Consider the following 14,515-nt stretch of genomic DNA (forward strand, 5'->3'; position numbering starts at 1 on the left):
CTTGTTATAATCCCAACTTGGCCAGGTTTCAGAGACTCCTTCATCAGGGGAACAAGCTTCCGGTTTTTTCTTCTCATCAGGGTATTGACAGTGTTGTCCCAATATTGCTTGCTCCACTTCCGTGATTCAAAATGGCGAAATTCACTTCAAACAAACTTTCACAGTTAAAAAATGTTATCATGTGACTCAGAAACAACCAATCACATATCATTTTGATTTAAACCAATGAAAGCCAATCCAACTCTTCATTCAACTCTCTCGGTGATTCCGTTTGTAAAGTATAAATCCAAAATTGTCCCCGGTAATTTAACCTCGCCTGGTAATACTAATCACCTCCCCAAATAGTATGCTCAACTTGTTCAATAACTGCCCAGCGTAATTCACTGAATGTGTGTTGCCTTTCCATGCAGTGTGCCGCTACAGGAGCCGTAATAGTCGCCGTCTTTAAATGTGATGATCAAGTGTATTATGTTTTATCAAATAGAACTCAACCACCTCTAATGCCACTTGTTGAGGAATCTGTGTATATAAGGACTGAATGTTGGTAAACAGAAATAGACCAAAAGTCCTTAAAATGCTTTACTGGAGTAAAAGCAAGTTGCCCAATGATTGCCTGATTTCAGGGGCTACAAGATGTAAAAGAACATATATAAAAACATATATAAAATCGCACAATAATAATAATAATATAAATAATATCAATTATGAAGAGACAAAAGGAGGATAATGACATATATGTAAATAAATAAACTGCATATAAAAATACCATAATAAACAAATGTGGATATCAAATGTATAAATAAATAATATAAATAGCTTAAAGAAGAAAAAACATATACATGCACATAAAAAGACAATGGCACCACTGAGAAGGCTAATAAACAGCGAATAAAAGGATTTAATACCTGTGTGAGTAATGTATTGTTCAAAAAATGTTGTTGCAGAGTATATAAATGATAGTCATCAATTGGGTTCCTTGATATGGCACAAAATAAAAAACTATGATAATAGCAAAACCATGAACAAATACATTGTTTTTAACATAGTGCTTAATGTTAAATTTTGATTACTAATAAAAATACAAATAAAAATATAAAAATCATACCTTTTTAATAATTAGCAAAAATATGGTCTTAAATATTAGATCTTTTTTGTTATATCAATTTTATATATATTTACCTGTTCTTGATTTTATTCAAGATGAATACTCTATTGAATTTGAGTTCCTGTCATATCAAGCAATCTAGATATGTATGACAACATGTAAGTAAAAAATAACAAAGGAATTAGTAAGCAAAAAATTCTAAACACCAAGAGAGCAACATAATTCAGATTATATAATATAATGGCTGAGATGAAAATTACAAAATGTAACTGATGCTATAACAATGCTTCGCACAGTGAAATAATAATGAACACAATGTGCTGTTCCAAAACTGCAAGAATATTTAATGATAACACAGGGCACATAGGATAAAAGATAAACTAAGTCAAAGGGTTTCAAGTGTCTAGTACGTACAGAGTAGCAGAAAAAGATTGCACAGAAATCAAACTATTCCATAAGATTTACCTAGTCGGATGACCGCTGGAATCTTCTTTGCTGTAATAGAACCTGTAGTGTTGAAAAAGTGGTAACCGGAAATATAAATACTATGTTTGGCGCCAAAAGAGATATCAATCAAACTAAGAGGGACGTTAACAATATAGATGGTGCGAGTGGGGAATGCCGAGAAAACACGATATTTTGAAAGTGATGTGTGATGAAAGGGCGAGTAATAGAGGGGCACATAAAAATGTGTGAGATTAGTATGAAAAAAAAGGTGCAGTGCGTACAGTGGTAAGGAATCTAGGAAAGATATCCATATAAAAATATTTTATGTATGGTCCATCTAAATAGATTTATATATGGGAAACCTATAAAAAAAATAGTGCACTAATGAACGGATCTATATTTTAATACATAGTTCTGCCATTAGATTGTAATCTGTATTCAAACAAATAATAAATATCTTCTGATTAAAGAACTTTCTTATTTCTTGTTGTTCTCATTGCTGTTAAAAGGACTGATTGTCCATAGTCATTAATAACAGTGAACGATCATCCAATTGTACATTCTCTAATCTCTTTAGAAAGTGTATCTTGTCCATCAAATAAGATGGACTCTGGGTCACCAATGATTGTAAAAAATGGTCTACGAATATTGCCAGTGGTTCTAGCAGTGATCCCCTTAATGACACTATTGGTCTGATTGGAAGTGACTACATTTTTATGTATTTTAGGCACCAAATAGATCATGGGAGTCTTAGGATGTTCATCAAACAAAATTTTTTTTTCTGTTCAAACAGTGGCAGAAAAGAAATAGATTGTGGGAGTCTTAGGATGTTGATTAAAAAAACAATTTTTTTTCTGTTCAAACAGTGGCAGGCAAGCCTCATTCAAGGAAACATCTTTAAAACCATTTCCTACAAGCAGCCTGCATCCATGTCTCACACCTGTGCATGATCTCTGTGACTTGTGCCTTGACAGGACCTGTGTCAAGACCTGATATTGGGTCTTCTGTATCATACTGTGCAAATCTACCAGTAAGCCAGAAGGCTACTCCTGGAATTCAAAGTGTTAACAAGACATGTATTTATAGCATTTTTATATGCAGCTTCTGCTGGTGTAACATTATAGCTAAATAAACTGAAAGAATAGACTGTATTATGTAACTTCATATTCACGTTGCAAATAGTTTAGTACCAAATATAATATACCCTTACAGTATTACCTCAATGGAACTATTGTATCTGTAAATTACTGTATACATACCTATACCTCATATTATTACTATTCACGGCCCTATGGCACTAGCCTGTACTGCATTGCATTGAATAGAACGGGGCTATCTGTGACTTGCTTTGAACCCCCCCAGCTGGAAAAGCATGCCATGATTAAACAGTTTTGATGACGACGATTAACTGCACTCAGCTAATATTGTGTTGCAATAGTTGAATTCTCCAAAATGTAATATTGTTGGCAAAAATGTTATCTTGGACTAAAACTCAAGGTTGCACATCGATAGCCAACAACTGCTATGTGATCTCTTCCCTTCCTTTAGGTCCTGGCTTGGCCTTTGTGGTATATCCTCAGGCCATGACTATGCTTCCTCTTTCCCCGTTCTGGTCCTTCCTCTTCTTCTTCATGCTGCTCACTCTTGGCCTGGACAGTCAGGTGAGCGATATAGTTTTCCAGTAATTTTGTTGTCAACACCAAATTGCATTACCTTTGTGATTTACTGGTGTCTTCTCCAAATTCAGTTTGCATTCATGGAGATCATTGTGACAGCCATAACAGATGAATTTCCCTATTTTCTGCGGCCAAAGAAGACTGTTTTCTCAGCCATCATCTGTTCAGCTCTGTTTCTCATGGGACTTATCCTTACAACAGAAGTAAGTAAAGGAGATACAGGGGGTTTTCACCCCCAACTATTTATTCATTATAATGGAATAACCTAGGGCAGTTAAGTTCAAATCCTGCTGCCTGTGATCCTGGGAAAGGCTCTCGATTGACTCAGGCACCAAATGAGATTATAAATCCTTGGGGCATGGAACGGCTGCCCTATGAGGTAAGGGTAAGGAAGTTAGAGCTGTTCAGTTTGGAGAAGAGATGACTGAGGGGGGGGAGGGGGGTATGATAGAGGTCTACAAAATCATGAAAGGACTTGAACTGGTTAATGTAAATTGGTTATTTACTGTCCCAGATAATAGAAGGACTATAATAATGACAGGTGAGCGCACTCACATATTCCAACCATTTTTCCCACAGGGTGGAATGTACTGGCTGGTTCTACTGGACGACTACAGTGCTGGATTAGGAATCATGGTGGTAGTGATCAGCACTTGCCTTGTAGTGTCACGTGTCTATGGTAAGAACAATCTCACTTACTATCCAGAGCCTCGGGGGCAATCTACTTCTTTCCTTGCCATTTGATAAGAGTCACAGAGTAATAATAATAATATGTACTACAGGCGATGGATGACATTGGTCTGTTTTCAGTACCTGAGTGTTATCACAGTGAAAGGTCTTCTTGTTTCTAGTATTTGAGCAGACGAGTCTTCGGCCCTCATGATACTAAGAACGTTCACAGTCCCATTAGGTAGTGGCTTCAATGTTTGGTCCTTACCAAGAGGAAGCTCTTCAGTTTCACCTTTGCTCTTTGTCATTTCCACTTGAGGTCTTTTGGTACCTGCCTGTAAATGTTCTGTAACAGCTATTACGTATGAAGAAAGATTTCACTTCTTTAAGATTCACAACTTTCTCAATGATTGTCATGCTGCTCTAGGCGACCGATAATGGCACATTGAAGTAAAGCAATATTATTATTCCTCTTCACAGTCAGAAAGAAAATATGTTATGTCCTTGTTCATGTCACTCAGTGTGAAAGAGCCTAATGTTAGCTTTAAATTCAGGTTTTCTAAAGCAACAGGAAACATTAATGAGCGGCTAAGCCACAGAGACAACAATAAAAGCATCTATTGGGGGTTACATAAAGTTTAACGCCAAGGATATAGGATCGCGAGTAAAGTCATTTATAGGCAGTACAGCAGGACGCAAGCTTTAGCTAAGGCTAGGCTTTGATTTCTATTCACAGCTCTCTTTGACTAGAAAGGCAGCGAAAAACTGAGCTGTATGAATTTAATGAGCACTGAGTGGTATTGTGACTCTCAGTTGAGTTCAGGTTTCCAAGGGAGAAAAGAAAAGCACAGGGAGGGAGAGAGAGAAAGAGAAAAAATAATCCATATTCTATAACCTGGATTCTCCACCATGGTCTTCATGGCCACCTGACAGGATCTCTACAGTAAATATGCATGAGATGTATGCTTACATATATTTGGTGTAAGTGTCAGATTCATTTGCAAATTTTAGTTTATTTATTATTAGCTTTTATTACCTGGGGGCAGGGGACTGAAGCTGAGAACCATTTTTCTATAGAATAAGTAGCTGTGCCTTACTTATAGAGATGTGCATTCATTTTCTAATGAAATGTAAGGGATACTGCATTTTCCCTTACTATATTTCCCTTGGTTAAAGTATAGGGGACTGTTTACCATCTTTTGGGGGCCGTCCCTAAGAATGTTCCCACCCAGGGGGCTGGGATTGGTCCAACTCAGGCTGAGCATGTGCAGCACAGTTGGATGTAGATTCTTTTTTGGAGAAGGAGGGATCCTTTTTTATGGTGGTTCCTAGTAGGCCCCCAGCCTGCAGTAGTGGGATAAGCAAGGACAGTAGCCCTGCTAGAACCTTCCCACACCTGGAGGGTGCTGGCTTGAAGAGAGGAGGAGAGTTCTGCCCTTTGAGAGGGTTGGATTTGGATTTTTGACCTGCTCCCATCTCAGGAGAGTTGCCTGAGGGGAAAGAGATTGGGTTTCTGTACTTTGCAACCAGTTAAAATAGAGTTTACAGTTGTGTTTTTGCCTGTGGAGAAGGAGGGAGATATTTTTTCCACCATCATCTCCCTGCCTATTTGGGGAAGAAAGTTTTTTCTTTTCCTATCACCAGGAAGGGATCTTGGACATTGACTCAGAGGTTGAAGATGGAAAAGGAGTTTGTGGCACTGGAGTTTTCATTTTGCTATGTATCCTCATGATTTTTTTGATGTTTTGGCTTGGTTTCTTTTTTTTTTTTTTTATGGTACAGTAAATTTTAAGTTGAACACTTCTTCAAGGACCACCCAAGTGAGTACTGGGTGGTCCTTGAAGTACAGAGTGACTGGAGAAAGCAAGGGACTCTACGAGGTTACCCACCCCCAAGAGCCTAGGTGTATCCTCCTCCTCACTGAAACGGACCCCAGCATTCTGGGGCTGATGGAGAGTTGTGTGGAGAGAATGGAGAGGAAATTGAGAGGTCTGGAACAGATGAGTTGGCCCTTGGGACTTTTTAGGTGCCCTGGTATTCTGGGAGTCACCTGAAGAAGGATTACAGAAATAAAAAATGTCCTCCAAAAACCTTATTTTCTTTCATTACAACAGCTGGTCAGCACCATTTTCAAAACAGGACCCAGAGGGGCAGAAGCAACTGGGGATTGCTCCTGTCTCATTTTGTCTTTGGGGACCCCATAGAAAGAGGGTGGGGGAAAAGGGAAAGGCATTGATGGGGAGTTTTGTTCCTTCCTTTCCTTTTGTATATTTTGCCCTTTTTTTCTTTTTCACTTTGCTGTTTATTTTATTTCTAATAAATAAAACAAACTGAAATAAACATCAAAGAAACAAACAAAAGAAAACAAACAACAAATGAAAAAAATTATACAGAATGAAAGATTCTCCATGCATGCCCCTGTTTTATCTACTATTGGAAACAGAAAGGCATTGTCTGGGATCAGATCACTCCTGCAAAACCTGGAAGACTTATAGTGAATGATATATGGAAACTTGCTTTGCATTGTTAAGTTGCAGATCTTCTTCCAGCACTGTTTGGACCCATTAGTTCATCTTTGATCGTTTTGGTACCACTAGCAATGCTACTCCTTTGTTGATATGTAAAGGTACCAGCATAGTCTTGACTTCTGGCACAGCTCTCTTTAGTTTCCTGTGGCATCATCAGATTTTGAGGGGTTTCTTGTCGCATTAGCTGCCACCTTGACGTTTCCCATGCTGCCATCAGCACATCCTTATTGATACAACTCTGTTCTTCAACAACTGAGTCTGCCGCTTAGGATCTGTTCTGGACTCCAAGCTTACTATGGAGTCCAAGCAGCATCTAAATCAGCTGTGTTTCAACTGCCCCACATACTTCATCTCTGTCCATTCTTTGATGGGCCCTGCCTGTGTTACAATCATCCAGACTTACGTGAATTCCTACCTGGAGTATTGCAACTCCATGTAGGAGTATTGCAACTCCATGTATTGCAACTCCATGTAGGAGTATTGCAACTCCATGTAGGAATACACTAGGATTCCAAAAAATCTCATTCAATGCCTGCAACTCATTCATAATGCTGCAGATTGAATGTTGCTAGATGCAAAACAATTGGAATGGACCACTGTCTTAAAATCTCTGCACTGGCTCCCAATATTCTACTAAACCAAGTTCAAAATCCAGGTGCTGGCCTTAAAAGTCATCAAAGGTGATGATGATGCATTACTCTACCTCAGCTCTCTTCTCAATCCCTTTAAGCCATTCCCCTCTCTGCGCTCTTTTTCCCAAGCCCACCTGTCGCGACATCAGAGGAAATGCCCTTCTCAAAGTGAGAGCCGCCTGCAGCTCACCCCTTCTGCTGAACGTCAGATAAGCTCCAGTCTGCTAATATTCAGAAAACTACTAAAGACAGAGCGGCTTTTGGAGTAGAAGCTGATATACAAGCTGCACACCCTGGTACCCAAATTGATTGATATGCAGCAGAAACTGGCGAGACAGCCCTAATGCTGTACCCCGTGATTCTTTTCCCCTTATGCCTCTAACTTACTGCAACTAGAAAACTACCTGGCACCTTCCCTCACTAAAAAGACGACGCTTGATATACTCCAAAACTGCTCTCAGAAGGGATGTGCAGGGGAAAAATAGCATTTTGTTTTGTTTCTCTGACTTCGCCTAGATGGAAAACTTTGGGGGAGGGGACATCGAGCAGGCATGAGCTGGAAGGCCTGAGGGTACATGCAGGGGTATAGACCTTAAGTAGAGCAGTAACACAAGGAAATGTTATATTATTTGTTAGAGGAAGTATTGTTGTGAGTTTATACTCAACATGTTGGTGAATAGGGAGCCAGTGTAAGTATTAAAGGACAGGTGTTATGTGTTCGCAGATGGCTACTCCACAGACATGCTGCAGATTTTTCAATAATCTAAAGGGGGTGCAGAGAGTTTTCAGGAAGCCTGGTGCAAAGGGCATTACAGTAATCAAGTCTGGATAGGACTAGGAATTGAAGAACTGTATGCAAGAGTGTTGGGTCAAGATAGAATAGGTTTTAGGTGACGTAAAAGTTGCAGTTTGGCAAATGAGGTGCGGCCTATGCTTTTGATATATGTTTGCATTTTTAGAGCAGGGTCAGTAGTAATACCAAAGTTACGTATTGTGGTAAATATTGGGATATGATGGATGTTGAAGAGAAAGGACTGTAGAAAGCTATCAGCTTGAAAACGTGAGAGTAATATAATATCTGATTTGTCAGTGTTTAGGGAAAGTTTATTATGGTGCAGCCAACTATGGATTGTACTCAGGCAAAATGATGCAAATTGAGTGGTGGCAGCCCAATTAAATCTTAGAAGGAAGAATTAGATGTCATCTGCATCTTATAGTGTACCCCAAGACTCTCAAGTAGTCAACATAGAGACATTCAATATACAGTACATTAAAGAGTGGCGCTGATAAGGCAGAGTCTTGGGGTCACCAGTAGTGACAATAGACCAAGGGGAGATCTCTGCGTTAAACCTTTCTTGTTTAGAAATGATTTGAACCAGTTCAGTACTGAGCCTGTGGTTCCTAGAACTGAAAGACGGGACAGAAGGATGAAATGGTTTACGGTGTCGAATGATGCTGATATGAATGGTTCCTCCCCGCTAACCTAAACTGCTCTAGTTAAAATAGTTAAACTAGGGCCACTAATGGTAATGAGACTGGAGGGTTCATTACAATCAGATCGTAAGCTCTATTGAGCAGGGACTGTCTTTTTGTGTGTTTATACAGCATTGCATGTGTTATGTAATGCTATAGAAATGTGTAGTAGTAGTAGTACTATGATCAGAAGTTAAATATGCCTATTAGAGATCTGTTGAGCTGTGCAACTATTTTCTCTGAAGTCTTTTTTCTCCTTTATATAAATTATTTTGGCAAATATCTATTTTGTGTTGCATTAGTTTCTACTCACCTGCCTGATCGCTGCATCAGATTTATCTACTTTATATATGACAACTTTTAATTATAGATAGTAACAATTATAGATTCAAACTTTTAACTCACTTTGAGTTCACATAAATCACAATTTATGCATGGAATACATGGCTTTTGTGCACAAACCATGTTTTCTACACATAAAATCCCAACTGCAGGTCCCAGCACCGGAATTCCAGCTTCTGCCGTAGACTGGCATCAGCGTTGGAAACGCTACCCCAGCTCACCTGTCTGCACTAGGGATTAATACACAATGCCATCATTAGCAGGGAGTTTAAACACACATCTTGTATGCACATTTTTTGTGTGCAGAGCTCCTTGCTGCATTGTGTGCACGACTGAGGGTTAAACTTTGCACTGTACTGAGCGTATCTTTTTTCATCAGCCTCATTATTTGGATCCTTGGCGATTTTTGGAGGCATTAGCAGATTCAGTGTAGCTTGCATTATGATGACTTCTGGTAACAAATCAGATTGGCAGGTCTGTGATGGCTCCTTTTGTTTTTTTCCCCTTCCTCCAGGGATAAAAAGGTTTTGTCGAGATATTCACATGATGCTGGGGTTCAAACCAGGTATCTACTTCAGGACCTGTTGGATGTTCCTTTCCCCTGTAACCATGGTGGTAAGTAAATCAGTGATGCTATTTGGGGATGACTAGTAGAGATGTGAATCGTGTGCCATATCGTCTTAACGATTGAAATCGTGTGGCAGGAGAAGAAAATCGTGTTTGGCACGATTATTTCGTTGAAAAATCGTTAAAAATCGTTTTTTCCGATTAGTGCGCACTAACGGGAGTTAGTGCGCACTAACTCCCAGTTAGTGCGTACTAACGGGAGTTAGTGCGCACTAACAGAAATTGATACAATTTGACACTTTTCAGGTCAGTTAAGGTCAGTTTAGGAATGAATATGTATTCCTATTGGCTGCCCTCTTATTTATTCATGTTACCAAGGTTCCCACTGACAGTATATGGGGGATGGGAAATGGAAACAGTTGGTAGCTTGACAAAAAAAGTAATGTGATCAGTCAATGTGACTAGAACTTGTGCCCTAACCCTGATACCAGGGGTGTTGTGATCTTCATGTACACACAGTGCCCTATCCCTATTAATACCAGGAGTGTTGTGATCTTCCTGCATGCAGTGCCCTATCCCGCCTGCATTACTAGTGAGAGGCTGGCTTCACAGACAGGGGGGAGCTGCCTGACCCTCCCCCATGTCCCAGCCAGTGAATGGTGTGTGGGTGAGGGGAGGGGGGGAGGAGGATGGTGAGGCTGAAACAGCTCCTTCCCTGCATTACTAGTGAGAGGCTGGCTTCACAGACAGGGGGGAGCTGCCTGACTGTAGTAGATTGAATAAAGATCTGATGTTTCTGCTCTCCTCACACCAAACAAAAGCAACACACAAGCAGAGAAGCCCTTCTTATAAAGTTGAGCTAGTGAGTTAAGTAGGAGGAAAAGTAAACATACTGGTGGCCAGTGTGGCTACTTAAAAAATACCCTTACCAACAATCAATTACCACATATATTTGAACTGTGTATAATAGTTCCAGCCAGGACCACTTTTCTAAAATGCACAGTGATTGGCAAATTCAACATGCACTAGCATTTCACATGCCTGCTAACAAAAATAATAAACAAACAAGTTCTAGTCACATGAGTGATGATCATCACATTACTTTTTTTGTCAAGCTTCCAACTGTTTCCATTTCACATCCCCCCAACCATTACCTCAGTGGGAACCTTGATAACATCAATAGATAAGAGCACAGCCAGCCAATAGGAATACATATTCATTCCTAAGTGACCTTTACTGACCTGGGAATTGTCAACACTTTGTTTCATTTTCTGTTGGTGTTCGTGAGTTTCCAGTTCCATTTCCCATCCCCCCAACCATCACCTCAGTGCGAACCTTGGTAACATCAATAGATAAGAGGGCAGCCAGCCAATAGGAACACATATTCATTCCTAACTGACCTTTACTGACCTGGAAAGTGTCAATTTGTATCATTTTCTGTTAGTGCGCACTAACGGGAGTTAGTGCGCACTAACACGATTTAACGATTTTTAATGATAGATCGTTAGAATTTCTATTGTATTGTGTTCTATAACGATTTAAGACGATATTAAAATTATCGGACGATAATTTTAATCGTTGAAAAACGATTCACATCCCTAGGGACTAGTGCAAGTGATGTAATAGTTAAAGACTCTGGGCTTTGTGTTTGGAATAGATGACAATGACATGAATTAGGAAGTCCGAATTCAACGTCATGAATATTTGTCCATGTGTAAGGTGGATCCTGCTCTGAAGAGGCACCGGAGTTTTGTCAGATCAGGAGAACTTATACTGGCAAAGCTGTATGTGGGGGGAGGGGGGGAGGTGATGCTGATTTAACACCTGCTCTAGATCTAAGCCTCACTATGATGTAGGATCTGGTGCAAGAGGTAACAGTGGTAGGGCTGCTTGGTAATAGTGAACTTAGCATATTCAAATGGAACATATGCACTAAAGGAAGGACATTCAGGAAACCTTTTACTTTAAACAAGGAGACCATGAGAAAATGAGAACATTAGAAAATAAAATTAAAAGGAACAGTAACAAAGGTTAAAAGTTTGCATGCGGCATGGACGCTGTTTAACATCATCATCTTGGAAGCCTAGACAAGGTGTATTCCATTCTTCACAAAAAAATCTCAGGGGGGCAGAAGGGATGCCCGCTCACCTCCTGCTGCTAGGTCGTCAAAATTGCAATGGCACCGGTCGGCCCTGAGACCGGTGCCATATTGTGACATAAAATGGCGCCTTCTCTGGCCTGGCCAGAGCCATTTTCTTGTACAGCTGTAGGCACAAGACAATGGCACCAGACGGATGTTGCACCATGGCACCACTCTCAGGACATCCCTATTAAATGGTGAGGGAAAGAGTCTATTAAAACCAAAAAACTGGAAGATGGATCCAAAGGAAGAAAATAGGAAAGAGCCTAAAGCATTAATGAGACAAGCCAAAAGGGGATCTGAAAAGAAAATGGGCAGAGAAGCAAAAACCCAAAATAAAACCTTTTTCAAATATTAGGGCTGCTCATTCGTTTTGCATGAAAGTGCAAAATAATATAATATATGAGGCTATTTTTGGTTCGTACAAATGATATGAACTGACAATAGACCTTGGACAAATATGCATGACAATTTTTGTGTATATTTCTTTTCTAAAAGAAAACGAAGAAACAAAAAAAACCAGGCCTCTGGTATGACCAAGCCTTATCATAGTCCTGTTCCCAGGGCATGGCCCAAGACCTGATCCTGTCCAGAGGCCGAGGCCTAGGCCTGGATCCTTCGAGTTACAATGACTGGGACCCAGAGCTCGGCCCTGGACTAGGCCCTTGAGAAACATTACTGGCCCAAAGAAGTAGCTGATGTGTTATTTCTCCTCCTTTTCCACATCTTGAGGGAAGAAGTTTATACAACCTTCCATCCACTGAGTCAGTATCCCAAAATATAGGATCTGGTAAGGAGTAAAGGCTCCCTATTGCTGGATGATAGCCTTTTTCCTTAGGACGTCTTGTCCCTTAAGGAAAGGAGTCCTGTCTCTCTTTGGAGGTCAAGAGAGATTTTTTAAAATGTATGTGTTGCTGGGGTTTGCCAATGAGGAGATCATGCAGATGCATCCTAGGCTGCTCAAACCGTGAGACCCAGTGCCACCAAGGTAATGCTGGGGAGGAGAATATGGCCATCCAGAACAACAAAGAGATGGAAGGACGCCAGAAAAGATCAGAGTGCAGGAGAACAGAGTACCAAAGTGGAAAGGAATCCTCAAAGTCCACTCCATAGGAGATCCTGAGAAAGAGAAAATTAAAGGGACCCTGAAAGAATGTGATTGAGACTGTCCAATTATCGACATGTGTTAATCTCCTATGGAACGTGTATTATGTCAGATCATGTCCCTTGAAGAAGGTGGACTATGAGTAGAGTTGCTATTTGGTTGGGTCATCACTTCCTGGAGTGGTGTGTGATTCACTGAAGTCCAAGTGTGTGTCCTATCCTTATGGACCTTGAAGATTTCCAGGGCTGCAATGACTGGGGTCCAGTTTCAGTCCCCAGTATACTCCTCCCCCCTTCTCGGTGAGGATATGGGAGTGGGAGCTACACATATTTATTTATTTATTTGTTGAGTTTTATATACCGTCATTCGGTAGAGCCATCATAACGGTTTACAAAAGTATACATTTTTCTTAGCAGTTGTGTAACAGAAAAAAACAATGTGAACGTTCTACATTTTCTTAGGACTGATTACAAATCAAAATAATTTAGTCATCAATAATGAAATGTATACTTATCTTTTACAAATTCCATCTACTATATGATGAATTAGGACATGCTAATGATGCAATTCATCAGCTGCTTCATTTTTTAGAGCAAGCATGGCAGAGTGTGGCTTTCACATTTTATCCCCTGGGGCTGCATGACAGAAGGCTCTCTAGAGCATCTATGCCAGTCTGCCCTGAGCTTGGGATTCTCACTTTTCTGATGTCCTCAGTAAATTAACAGATTTGTGTTTCATCCTTTCTTATTCAGTGAATTTGGTTGTAGCTCTACACTTTGATTTTCTAGCGCCCACAATATCACTCACAGTCTCCAACAGGAATTATCAGATAACATTCCCTCAATACCTGCAGTAGTGCTACAGCGAAAGAGGCTCTAATCTTAAAGGCAGCAACCTAGATTTATTTACAGTAGCAGTATCAATCTTTATTTCAGCAAGCTTAAATAGTTTGGATAATTGTCATTTAGAATGTTGACTGGAGTTGCAAATTACAACATTTTTAGAATTAATCTCTTTTACACATGACGTACATGCTGAAGCTACCATCCCAGCCTCTTCTCCAGACACCCTGAGGATTTAAGCTTGATAGAAGACTATGCTGTTGACCCATATCTTTTACATGGAAGATATTTAAGTGCTTCACTGGTCAAGTTACCTTTTCCAATGCATAGTTCTTCACTGTGGGAATGACATATGTTATGATAGCTAAGGTTTGTGGATGTTTTTAAGTGAGTTTTCCATATGTTCAGAATGGGAGACATCCTTTTAAAAATAGTATTCATCATACTAGTGAATAATAATATTCAGGCTACCCCAGTGACGCTGCTTTTATCTCAGAAAGGATAACAATTTGTCATTCGCCAATGCATTTTGGAGATAGTGGCCATTTTGGCTAAAACAATGTAGTGATGTTTTTATGGACATTACTAGAAACATAGAAATGACGGCAGAAGAAGACCAAACGGCCCATCCAGTCTGCCCAGCAAGCTTCACACATTTTTTCTCTCATACTTATCTGTTTCTCTTAGCTCTTGGTTCTATTTCCCTTCCACCCCCACCATTAATGTAGAGAGCAGTGATGGAGCTGCATCCAAGTGAAATATCTAGCTTGATTAGTTAGGGGTAGTAGGGGTAGTAACTGTCGCAATAACCAAGCTACACCCATGCTTATTTGTTTTACCCAGACTATGTTATACAGCCGTTATTGGTTGTTTTTCTTCTCCCCTGCCGTTGAAGCAGGGAGCTATGCTGGATATGCGTGAAGTATCAGTTTTTCTTCTCCCCTGCCGTTGAAGCAGGGAGCTATGCTGGATATGCGTGAAGTATCAGT

The 14,515-nt window shown here is 40.0% G+C and overlaps 1 protein-coding gene across 1 annotated transcript in view; it reads left to right on the top strand.

The window, feature by feature from the left end:
- SLC6A7 (solute carrier family 6 member 7) overlaps nt 1–14,515 on the top strand; it is a 78,809-nt gene that overhangs the window by 42,588 nt on the left and 21,706 nt on the right. Inside the window, exons 10-13 of the mRNA XM_029583440.1 lie at nt 3,101–3,213; nt 3,300–3,431; nt 3,808–3,907; nt 9,387–9,487. Coding sequence (XP_029439300.1) covers nt 3,101–3,213; nt 3,300–3,431; nt 3,808–3,907; nt 9,387–9,487 — 446 coding nt within the window. The remainder of the gene's footprint in view (nt 1–3,100; nt 3,214–3,299; nt 3,432–3,807; nt 3,908–9,386; nt 9,488–14,515) is intronic.

The sequence above is a fragment of the Rhinatrema bivittatum genome, chromosome 18, assembly GCF_901001135.1.
Source record: "Rhinatrema bivittatum chromosome 18, aRhiBiv1.1, whole genome shotgun sequence".
Classification (NCBI taxonomy): Eukaryota; Metazoa; Chordata; class Amphibia; order Gymnophiona; family Rhinatrematidae; genus Rhinatrema; species Rhinatrema bivittatum.